This window comes from Thamnophis sirtalis, unplaced genomic scaffold (assembly GCF_051295495.1).
Source record: "Thamnophis sirtalis isolate CommonGarterSnake01/CBP01778 unplaced genomic scaffold, rThaSir2_p1.2 scaffold_8, whole genome shotgun sequence".
NCBI classification, from domain to species: Eukaryota; Metazoa; Chordata; class Lepidosauria; order Squamata; family Natricidae; genus Thamnophis; species Thamnophis sirtalis.
Window position 1 is genome coordinate 7,945,815 of NW_028261388.1, and position 12,297 is coordinate 7,958,111.

Genomic DNA, 12,297 nt, shown 5'->3' on the forward strand with positions numbered 1-12,297 from the left:
AACACCACTTCAGACAAATGGTTATCCAACCTTCTTTAAAACTTCCAATGTTGGGGCATTCACAACTTCTGGAGGCAAGTGGTGCCACTGATTAATTGTTCTCACTGTCAGGAAATTTCTCCTTAGTTCTAAGTTGCTCCTTCACCAACTTATAAATCTTCACCAATAATCATTTAACTTATTTCGTGAAATCCTTTCATTCCTTTTCATGGATCAATTTAAAAGACCACACAAGACAACTGTGCGTAATTTAAATACATTTCATGTTTTAATACATACAGTGTTCATTCAAGATTAGAAGAGTTTGATTTAAAACTCAGTACCAGGTGACATGTAGACCCATGTTTCATCCAGCAAAAGCAAGGTCAAGTTATATACAGCATGAAGATGCCCACTGCTGACATTTACACCTGATGAAAGAATTGATTCCCCCAGACATTAATTTCTGTATCTCTCTAGCTCTTCTCTCCATCAAACCTCCATCAAACCTCCAGCAAATCGTATCAACTGGAAAGCAATTTATAACTCCTGTCATTTTTATTTTGTCATTTTTGCTACCATCAGCATCCGGAGTGGGAGTGTGTCTTCTACCCAGGTGTTGGGAGAGTTGATCATTCTTTCCCATAAGGTGGCTTCATCTAATGAGGAATCCATCCAATCCACTGGAATGCCATAGCTTTTGCCTAATAAAAGTGTTTAAATAAATGAGATTAGAAGCAAATATTGATGAGTTATCTGCACTGTGATACAGGTTGTCTTCAATTGTTTAGTGACGTTTGAAGTTGCAACAGCACTGAAAATTTTTTCTACATTTCCACAGAGAGAGGGACAGAGAGGGAAAGAAAGAGGGAGGGAGAGAGAGAAGAAAAAGGAAAAATAGCACTTAGACATATATACCACTTCATAGTCTTTTTACAACGCTCTCTAAGTGGTTTACAGAGTCAGCCTCTTGCCCCCAACAATCTGGGTCCTCATTTTGCCCACCTTGGAAGGATGGAAGGATGTCATCCTTGAGCCGGTGAGATTTGAACTGCCAAAATGCAGCTAGCAATCTGCTGAAGTAGCCTGCAGTACTGCACTCTAACCACTGTACCACCTCGGGAAGAAAGGAAGGAAAGAAGGAAGGAAGGAAGGAAGGAAGGAAGGAAGGAAGAAAAAAAGAAAGAAAAAGAAAGAAAATAAAAAAAGAAAGAGAAAGAAAGAAAGAAAGAAAGAAAGAAAGAAAGAAAGAAAGAAAGAAAAGAAGAAAAAGGATAGAGAGAAAGAGAAAGGAAAGGAAGGAAGGAGGGAGAAAGAAAAAAGAAAAAAAGAAAAGAAAAAATAGAGGAAGAAGAAAGAGAAAACAGAGAGAAGAGAGAGAGAGAGAAAGAAAGAAAGAAAGAAAGAAAGAAAAGGAGAAAAAGGATAGAAAGAGAAAGGAAAGGAAGGAGGGAGAAAGAAAAAAGAAAGAAAAAGAAAAGAAAAAATAGAGGAAGAAGAAAGAGAAAACAGAGAAGAGAGAAAGAAAGAAAGAAAAGGAGAAAAAGGATAGAGAGAAAGAGAAAGGAAAGGAAGGAAGGAGGGAGAAAGAAAGAAAGAAAAAGAAAAAATAGAGGAAGAAGAGAAAACAGAGAGAAGAGAGAGAGAGAGAAAGAAAGAAAGAAAGAAAGAAAGAAAGAAAGAAAGAAAGAGGAGAACGTGATAGAAACTTGTACCTGTTCCAAGTCCTATTCTAAGTCCTCCTAGGAAATGGTTGGCAAGCTTATTATGATCCCAAACCGTAAGTTCCACACATGCTTCTTTCAAGTCTTCAGGTTTGAAGCCATCGTAAACCATAGTGTGGTTGAAGACCGGATTCGTCGTCTTTGCAACAGCTCTCGTCTTCTGACGGCTCTTTCTACTTGTATCCGGAAGAACAGTACTTTGGACAACAAAGACAAAAGAAATGATACTCCATACACTTTAGAACTGGGGGGGGGATGTCCAACCCTGGCAATTTTAAGACTTGTAGACTTCCATTCCCAAAATTCTTCAGCCATCCATGCTATCTGGAGAATTCTGGGAGTTGCAGTCCATAGGTCTTAAAGTTGCTAAAGTTGAATTTCTCTGCTTTAGATGGTATATATTTTGCAGTAAATACTACACATGCTGTATAAAAGCAAAGAGGAAATTACTCTTTCTCATATCTAAGAGGTAAAAATTTGGAAACAATAAACAGTAAAGTGATCTTATAAAATCTTATTTGGCTGACTTTCTAATTTACAGAATGCCTTTTGTCTTCCAATTGCTGCTTTGCAATGCTATGCAGTATCACTGCCTATTCTATTGGGTTTTATGCTGTTCATTTATTAATTGATCAAATTTCTACCCTGCTCATCTCACCTAAGTGACACAGGGAAGTTTACAAAACACTATAAAATAAAATGGGTGGAAACTAATCAAGGAGAGAAGCAACTTAGAACCGAGGAGAAATTTCCTGACGGAACAATTAATCAGTGGAACTGCTTGCTTCCAGAAGTTGTAAATGCTCCAACACTGGACGTTTTTAATAAGATGTTGGATAACCATTTATCTGAAGTGGTGTAAGGTTTCCTGCCTAGGCAGAAGACCTCCAAGGTCCCTTCCAACTCTGCTATTCTATTCTATTTTCTCTCTTCTCTTCGCTTCTATTTTCTCTATTCTATTTTCTCTTCTCTATTTTATTCTATTTTTTTCTCTATTCTATATTCTCTTCTCTATTCTATTTTATTTTCCATTCTCTACTTTATTCTATTTTTTCTCTATTCTATTCTATTCTTCTCTATATTTTCTCTTCTCTATTCTCTTCTATTTTTTCTCTATTCTATTTTCTCTTCTATTCTCTATTCTATTTTATTTTCCTTTCTCTACTTTATTCTATTCTATTTTTTCTCTATTCTATTCTTCTCTATATTTTCTCTTCTCTATTTTATTCTATTTTTTCTCTATTCTATTTTCTCTTCTCTTCTCTATTCTATTCTATTTTCTCTTCTCTATTCTATTCTATTCTAGTCTTCTCTATATTTTCTCTTCTCTATTTTATTCTATTCTATTTTTTTCTCTATTCTATTTTCTCTTCTCTTCTCTATTCTATTCTTCTCTATATTTTCTCTTCTCTATTTTATTCTATTCTATTTTTTTCTCTATTCTATTTTCTCTTCTCTATTCTATTCTATTTTATTTTCTCTTCTCTATTCTATTCTATTCTTCTCTATATTTTCTCTTCTCTATTTTATTCTATACTATTTTTTCTCTATTCTATTTTCTCTTCTCTTCTCTATTCTATTCTATTTTATTTTCTCTTCTCTATTTTATTCTACTCTATTTTTTCTCTATTCTATTCTATTCTATTCTATTCTACTCTACTCTACTCTATTTTCTCTTCTCTATTTTATTCTATTTTCTCTGTTCTATTTTCTCTACTCTACTCTACTCTACTCTACTCTACTCTACTCTACTCTACTCTACTCTACTCTACTCTAATATAAACCTGTGACTAAAACGCACAGTGAAGAACACAGTTAAAAAACAAGGTTAAAATTTACAAGTAAATTCTCAAAAAGTTAACAAGGCTAAAAGGCTAACAAGGAGAGCCAGCTCAAATCCCAACTTAGCCACAAAAGCGAGTTGGGTGACTTTGGGCCAGTCACTGTCTTTCAGCCCAACCCACCCTACAGGGTTGTTGCGGGGAAAAACAAGAGGAGGAGGAGGAAGTGTTGGATATGTTCGCTGCCTTGGATTATTTGTGCTTGACAGTGGTGGCTGAACACAGCTATGGAAAATGTTGATCAGCAGATACCACTTTTCTAAGAGTTCAGTCGTAACAAGGAACAGGAGGTCAGGAAGTAATGACTGTCTGAGATGGTGTCAGTCTTATCAGGTAGACCAGACAGGAAACACACCCAGGTAAACTAACTCTACTTTATTGTAAAACTACATTAACTGAATCTGAACAAGTCTGAATGTATAATTCAGGCCACCGGTCCTTCCAGCAGCCGAGGAGGAGGAGGAGGAGGAGGAGGAGGAGGAGGAGGAGGAGGAGGAGGAGGAGGAGGAGGAGGAGGAGGAGGAGGTGGTGGTGGTGGTGGTGGTGGTGGTGGTGTGGGAGTCAGGGTCAGCATCAAGGCAACCTGAGAGCTCCAAGGGGGAAGTGGGAATGGAGCTGGCAGAGAGAGAGGCAGAGCCTGGGCTGTCCGTCAGCCCCCAGATGGAGAGTCAACAGCCACCAGCCTGAAGGTGGCTGATGAGGAAGAGGAGGAACATGTAGGTCCAGTGCCTGATGCGCAGATGCCAAGAAGGCAGAGGAGAGCAGTGGAAATCCATGGGCAATGTTTATAGAACACATGGGGTGGAATAAATTAGAACCAACTGACGATGTAATTATCAACACCTAGGTAGTCCCTAGTTATGAAATAGTAAAACCAGCAATTAAAGAAGAAGTGCAGGTACAGGAGGAACTAGAAGAACAGGAGCAGGTGAAACAGGAGAGTCTACTGGTGAGCCCTGAGTTGCCTAGACGTTCAACCCGTGTAACACAACCACCTGACAGCTATCAAGCTACTACAGCGTGTCAAGTAGATAAAGTTCCTGCTACTTATCATGAATTAACCCTGTATCCTAAGGAGGAGCAGATAGTTTGGAAAACAGCAATGGAAAAGGAACTGAAATCCTTACAAAAGTTAGAGGTGTATGAAGATGTAAGGTTACCCCCAGGTAAACATGCCATTGGTTGTAAATGTAGATTAAAACAAGTGTAGATGGGACTGTTACTCATAAAGCCAGATTGGTAACACAAGGGTTTGATCAGTCAGCCAATGACTATGATGAGGTATTTGCATCTAGTCTAAAGGCTACAGCATCATTAGTTTGGGTAGCTAGGCATGGATATGTAGTGAATCATTTAGATGTTGAGACAGCATATCTCCATGCACTGTTACAACATACTATATATTTAAAGAAGCCTTTAGGGTTAAACACTGGTAATAACACTGATTGCTGGAAGTTAAAAAAAGAGTCTTTATGGCTTGAAGCAATCAGGATATGAATGGAATCAATGTATAGTGAAAGAGTTAACTAAGATAGGTTTTAAAGCTGGCATGGCTGATCCATGTTTGTTTAAGAAAGAAAGTAATGGTGTGATTTCATTGTTGCTATTGTTCACTGATGACATTGCATTAATCACTAAAACTGAGCAAGAAGCTACTGAGATTATTACACTGTTGAAAACACGGTTTAAAATAAAACACCCGGTGAGATTAGGCAATATCTTGGGTTAAAGATAGATAAAACTAGGGGAGGATACAAAATCTCACAAACCAAGAAGATTAACTAGCTACTCAGAACGTTTAGGATGGAACTGTGTAAACCAGCTAAAACTCCAATGGGTCAGGAATTTAGCCACGAGGATGTAAAAAGCCCTATGTTTGATAAAAGTATTTATCAATCATTAATTGGTAGTTTATCGTATCTGAGTAATTGGTCAAGACCCGATATTGCATATAGTGTAAATCAATTAGCCAGGTTTAATGCTGAACCTACTGAAAGGCACTGGCAAGCTGCTAAGAAGATATTAAGATATCTTAAGAAAACGATGCATTATGCATTGTATTTACAACCTAGAGGTTTGAAATTTGAAATGATGATCTGAGCTTGACTGCATATGCTGATGCAAGTTTTGCTACAGATGTGTCTACATGGAAATCAACATCAGGGTTTGTTGTATTCCCGGGAAAGGCACTAATTGGATGGCAGTCTATTAGACAAAAACATTTAAGTCTATTGACTATGGAGGCTGAATTCTCATGTCTGTCATTAGTATGCACGAATTTGGTTTGCTATAAACAACTCCTATTTGATATAAACAACTCCTATTTGATATGGGTATTGACGTACGAGAGCCTATTGTTTACGAAGCAGCAATTCAGATGGCATCGAATCTTGCTGTAAAAACTAGGTCAAAACACACTAATATAAGATATCTGAATGTACGGCAAAGTGTGAATAGTAAATTAGTTTCACTAGAGTATTGTATGTCTGAAGATAACATCGCAGATCACTTTACCAAGGCCCAAGGTAATATAAAGCATAAGTGTTGTTGCGAGGAATACGGATTAAGATTGTAAGATTTATATATTGTCCTACTCAAAGGGGAGAATGTTAGGAATATAATCTAAAGGTTGGGTTGGCAATATATAAATCATGTAACAATGTTGTACCTGTTTCTTTAACTCATGCTGTAAAATGTGATTGATTGCTGTTTTTCCTCAATCGGCCATAAGAGGGAGCCAGAATGACTGTTAGCTCTCTTTCTGTTTGTTAGATGCTGGGCTGATCTGATCTGAGTGTTTTGGAAGCTGGCTGTTAGAAAGTGCCATGAGCTATTGTAAGTTTTGCAACTGCTAGCAAACTTTGAGTACTGAACTGATTATATGATACTGGACTATGTTATTTGGATTATCCCTTAACTGAAAGACATTGATGACTGACTGTCTTAACCGTGTGCGACTTGGACTGTTTTGATGGACTCTGACAACCTCAATTTCCGCGAAAGTAAGAGCCTATTTAAACTGCAGTGTCTTTGTATGCTGGTTTGTGTGTTCTCCAACACAACTCTCACAACGCTTCGCTGAACGTACTTGCTCTCCCAACGGGGAGCTTACCTAACATGGACCTTGGGAAGGAAGGCACGCTGCGAACCGCAGAAGCGTCCGGGCTGGTGGGCGGGTTCCACCACAAAACCGCGGTAGACTAAAGCGCGCTCGACGAAAGCGCGTACGTGACGTCATCACAGCGTGACAAAAACAGCACGCTGTGAGCGGTAAACTTAAAATTAACGCGTAAATCTAAACCTAACCCCCCCAAACCTATCCCTAAACCTAACCCTAAGCCTAACCCTTAACCTAACCCTAAACCTAACCCTATACCTAACCCTTAACCTAACCCTAAACCTAACGTTAACCCTTAACCTAACCCTAAACCTAACGTTAACCCTTAACCTAACCCTAAACCTAACCCTAACCCTTAATCTAACCCTAACCCTAAACCTAACCCTTACCTTTATGTGAATCGGCTTGCTTTAAAAGCGCTTTTTAAAGTGCCCTTTTTTCTCCGCGGTCGTATTTGTCGCGCTGCTGATGACGTCAGGTACGCGCTTTAATCGGGCGCGCTTTAGTGGACCGCGGTTTTGACGGGTCACGGGTGGGTGAAGCCTCCCGCCACCGCTACTACCAGTTCACCTGATCTGAGTTGTCACTCACATTGGTACCTATTGTGCACATTTCCATTATGCTTAAAAAGGTAACAATAAAAGTTTCCTCTGTCCAGTCATGTCCAATTCTAGGAGGGAAAGCTCATCTCCTTTTCTTAGCTGAGGTAGCCGGCATTGTCCAAAGACGTTTTCCTTGGTCATGTGGCCTGCATGATTACACACCAAGATGCATGAAACACTGTTTCCTCCCCACCAAAAGTGGTACCACTTTATCTACTCGCATTTGAAATGCTTTCAAACTGTTAGGGGGGCTGGAGCTGACACAAGCAACGGGAGCTCACCCCGTCACAAAGTGCTCAGGTATCGAACCGTGGCTGTCGGCTGACAAGCTCAGCATCTTTAACACGGAGCCATCGTGCTCAGCGATGTACTTACCACTTCACAAAAGAATTGAGCTTTGGGCCTCTGAGGATGGGCAGGTCATTGCATTGTTTCACCCAAATGTGAACTTCACCGGTAGCCAGAGTCTTTTTGCCTTTAAAACAGAGACAGATATAAGAGATAATTAACAGATTGCTTCAAATCATAGTTTTACTTTTGGGTTACCTGTTGACTGTTTTTTTTATATGTAGCAGAATATAATTGTTCTGACCTAGAAGCCGAGTCCTCGTCCCGATAAACCCCTTTTATTTAATTTACAATGAATTCCTCTCCACTAGTCTTTCCTCTCCCAGTTTTTCAAGATAGTTCACAATTACCGACCTTTATCGAGCTTGGAGAGTGGCCAGGCCGATATCTTTCAGACGCCGCAATACTTGGCAAGAATGCAGGAATGAACTAATTGTCTCCTGCAAACTCCACTCCCCTTTCGCTCCTCTTTTATTCCCTATGGGAGGGGCCATTCACCGTCCACCTATGGCTGTGATGGCAAACCTATGGCACACGTCACAGGTTGCACACAGAGCCATTTGTCAGGGCACGTGAGGCATTACCCTGTCAGCTGGCCAGCGCGCATGCACCCGCTGGCCAGCTGACTTCGGCCTTCTTTTGAGGCCATTTTTCACCTTCTGGAGGCTTCCTTGAAGCTGCTAGAGTGAAAAAAAATGGCCCTAAGGGCAAACCGGAAGTTCAGGAACGTACTTCTGGTTTGCTCATAAGGTCATTTGTTTGCCCTCCGGAGCCTTCAGGGAAGCCTCCTGAAGGCCCCTGAAGGCCACGGAGGGCTAAAACCAGCCCGAAGTCCATTCCGGTTTGCTCATAGTACCATTTTTTCGTGCTCCAGAGGCTTCAAGGAAGCTCCTGAAGCCTCTGGAGGGCCTCCAAGAGGGGGGGTTGTTTTCACCCTTCCCCAGGCTCCTATAAAGCTTCTGGAGCCTGGGGACGGTGAAAAAAGGACGCCAAAAACGGGGGGGGGGAGCACTGGTCGTGCCGCATGCGTGCTGGGGTCGTAGCACGCCCGCGCACGATCCCCCCCTGCGCTCCCCCCGCTTTTGGCATGCGAGCCAAAAAAGGTTCACCATCACTGACCTATGGTTTTACTCCCAAGTCGACTCTTGTTCTTTAGCTGTTCCCTTCGTCTGGCAACTCTGTGCATGTGCACACTGGGAACAGACTCCAGCTGTTCGTCTGCCTCACTGATGTCTGACTCTGAAGGCAGCTAATAACTGTCAGACGGCCCTCACCCCTCTCTGCCTCCGACACAGAGCCCTCATCAGAGCCTTCCCCAGCCTCCAGGACTGTCCCATGTTCCTCCCCAACCTTCTCACTGTCCGAATCTGCTGCCAGCTCTGCTGGCCGGTGGTGGGCCACAACAGAAAGCACACAGAGAGACAGACAGACAGACAGACACACTCACACACACATACACATATATGCATACACATGTGGAATACTTACCTCCAACAGGCTGTGGGACATACTGGAGAGCTATCTTTATCTCCCCTCTGTTTTCCAGTTCTAATCCTTTTAAGGGAGTCTTCACCATTTGGAAAAAGAAATGAAAAAAATAAAGCAGAAACAGTCAATGCTTCTGAAAAGCCTATCTGTACTTTTGTAACTCTACATATCTTTTCATCAAACAGAATGCCCAAAGGAATAAAATGGATCTCTGGAAGTTTGAAAGGGCGACTAAAACCCTCACAACCAACTACGTAATATCACCGGCTATTTTGTTTTCCCAAAACAAAAAACTCTACACCACAAAGTCAATATACTGTATTTGTTTTAAGTTCTCACAGGCCATAAGCTTTACAAAGGCCAATGCTCACAGAGGTTTTCTACTTCAGGACATAAAGCATGATTTAGATGACTTTTTAAAACTCCTGGTAATATCTGGGAAGATTCCAAAGGTGCTTTTTTCAAGAGGCAATTGGACTTTCTGGTTTTTCTTTTGACTTCTCATCCAAGAAGCTTCTTCAGCTCTGACTGGATGGCGGGAAATGGAAGGATTTATACTCCTTGCAGACAGCTGGTCATTTGCATCCTTTTAGAGGGTCATTGAGACCACTTGGAGGCTTGTCTGCGTCCTCTGTGTCACCTGAGTATTGCAGATAGGTGTGGCGCCTTCTTGGAACTGTTGAAAGGACTGTGCTGTAGACTGGAAATAGATGATGTTGTATCCTTCCCCCTCTGTTGACCAGCTGTCTGCAAGGAACATAAATCCTTCCATTCTCCTCTCCCTCCCTGTTCTGACCCCCCTCGTCCCACACCAACACACACTCCGAGCCAAAGATAAGTTACCGCATTTAATTAACAGACAGACAGGTTCTTGGCGGCAAACCAGCACAGACAAGCTTGGGCAGCAATAAACAGAGATAAGGCTTGGCAGCAATCCAGCCTGCCAAGCTTCTAACAATGTTCTCCGACATTCGTTCCTGTGTTGACTTCTGCAAGAGGGGCGTGTGCACAAGCAGTCTTTTTATAGTCTGGAGAGGAGCCTAATGACCACCAGCTGAGTGCAATCACCTCCTGTAATTGCATAATTGTTCCTGACGCCTATTAGCTCTTTGATGGCGTGCATCCAGGAACAACTCACTACTGGCTTCCGGCTCACTCTCCCTTGTCTCCTCCCCACTGGTCCAAGGCTCAGGTGCCTCCTGGTGGCCAACCAGCCTCTCTGCACCTTGCTTGGAGTCGGAACCCTGTCCAGGGTCATCCACATCCTCCAGGGCCGGCTCATAGGGCCCCTCGCTGTCAGAGTCTGGTGGCAGCTCCGACGGCTCCTGCTGGGCCACAACACTCCCCATCCAGTCAGAGCTGAAGAAGCTTCTTGGATGAGAAGTGAAACATCTTCAAAGAAAAACCAGGAAGTCCAGTTGCCTCTTGCAAAAACACCTTTGTCATCCATGACAAAGACCATGGATGACTGAGAATCCTCATAGACATTTGGGAAGATTGTGCTATGCCGGCGGGTGTCTGGGCAAAGTGTCCTGAAGAACATTTAGCTCACAGTTAGCAAATCAATACTTACCCTTGGTTTCAATGGGTACCAGATCATTTGTTTGTTCCGACTGTCATTCCAGTCCCAACTTGCCAACTCGAGCTCAACTTCACCCAGGAAGCTATTGCGGCCAAAAGTATCGTGATGCCAAACTGAGATATTCAACCTTTGACTCTTCAAAACGGCTTTGTCTATTTTATACTGCAGAGAAACAAACAGACATGAAACATGGTTCAGATGAAGTCTCCTTTCCACTGAACCTGTGATCTGTAGACACCTCCCTGCCATTTTCACGGTGACAATAGCATCCTATTATCAACAGTCGCGGGTCAGATTCTTTTGGGGTAGCTCATGAGCAAAACAGGGCAGGGTTAGAAATTACAGTTTTGGTCACCGCAATACAAAAAAAGATGTCGATAGTCTAGAAAGAGTGCAGAGAAGAACAGCAGAGATGATTAGGGGCCTGGAGGCTGAAAGATATAAAGAACAGTTGCTGAAATTGGGTATGTCTAGTTTAATGAAAAGAAGGACTTGGGGTGACATGATAGCAATCTTGCAGTATTAGGGAGATTATAGAGGTCAATCTATTATCCAAAGCACTCGACGGCAGGACAAGAAGTAATGGATGGAAACTAATCAAAGAGAGATCCAACCCTAGAAATAAGGAGAAATTTCATGACAGTAAGAACCAGGGGTGGGTTGCTGCCAGTTTTACTACCGGTTTGCAACCCGCGCGGGTGCGCTGTACAATGTAAATTGCTCTTTGTGCATGCGCAGAACAATTTGCAATGAACTGCACATGCGCCGTCACTAAAAACCAAAATGGCGGCAGCTCAGCGGCAGTGAGGGAACAGTTTGGGGGCGTGGCAGGCCTGGGGTCATTCTGATCCAGGCCTGAATTCCACTACGGGTTCAGCCGAACCAGGCCGAACTAGGAATAACCCACCCCTGGTGAGAACAATTAATTAGTGGAACAGCTTGCCTCCAGAAGTTGTGGGTGCTCCCTCATTGGAGGTGTTTAAGAAGCAATTGGACAGCCATTTGTCTGAAATGATATTAGGTCTCCTACTTGAGCATAAGGGTGGACTAGAAGACCTCCAAGGTCCCTTCCAACTCTGTAATTTTGCCTCTGTGTTCCTAATTTTATTATTTTGGAATATGTGACTTTTCTTTGAGTTATTGTAGTTATTGTTGTCCTTGGCAGATCTGCTCTTCATCTTCAAATCAGCTTCATTCAATGATTCCAATCCATGAATAATATTATAGTCCTTCACCATTTCAAGATCTGGGTGTGCTCCAGTGGTGGGTTCCTTTCCCCATCGCTACCGGTACGCTGCACATGGGGCCGCGTCCTGGTCGTGCACGCATGCACATTCCACTGTCCCTGCGACACCCAGCTGCTTGTCAAGATCGTCCAGGTGCTGCACGCTGTGCGCACATGTGCAATTGGCCGGTTGCTTTAAAAACAGGCATGGAACATGGGCGGGCAAGTGGGCCAAACAAGTCACCGTACCGGTATGGTGGCCTCTGGTCCCGGCTACCACCGGTACGGCCGTACCAGGCCGTACCGGCCAGAACCCACCTCTGATGTGCTCCCTATGAATAAAATTGTCCCTAATATGAAGATACTGCTAAATCTTGCAAGAGTTTTTTT

At 42.5% G+C, this 12,297-nt stretch overlaps 1 protein-coding gene across 3 annotated transcripts in view; it reads right to left on the bottom strand.

Annotated features, from left to right (window-relative positions):
* Nucleotides 1–482: 482 nt before the first annotated feature.
* The window catches only part of SYTL2 (synaptotagmin like 2), a 92,342-nt gene continuing 80,527 nt past the window's right edge, over nt 483–12,297 (bottom strand). For all 3 annotated transcript variants that reach the window (XM_087721027.1, XM_087721026.1, XM_087721028.1), the window contains exons 15-19: nt 10,674–10,844; nt 9,101–9,179; nt 7,640–7,739; nt 1,695–1,900; nt 483–683 (exon numbers count right to left, since the gene is read on the bottom strand). In XM_087721027.1, the coding sequence (XP_087577153.1) occupies nt 538–683; nt 1,695–1,900; nt 7,640–7,739; nt 9,101–9,179; nt 10,674–10,844 (702 nt within the window). In that variant the 3' untranslated portion in view covers nt 483–537. The remainder of the gene's footprint in view (nt 684–1,694; nt 1,901–7,639; nt 7,740–9,100; nt 9,180–10,673; nt 10,845–12,297) is intronic.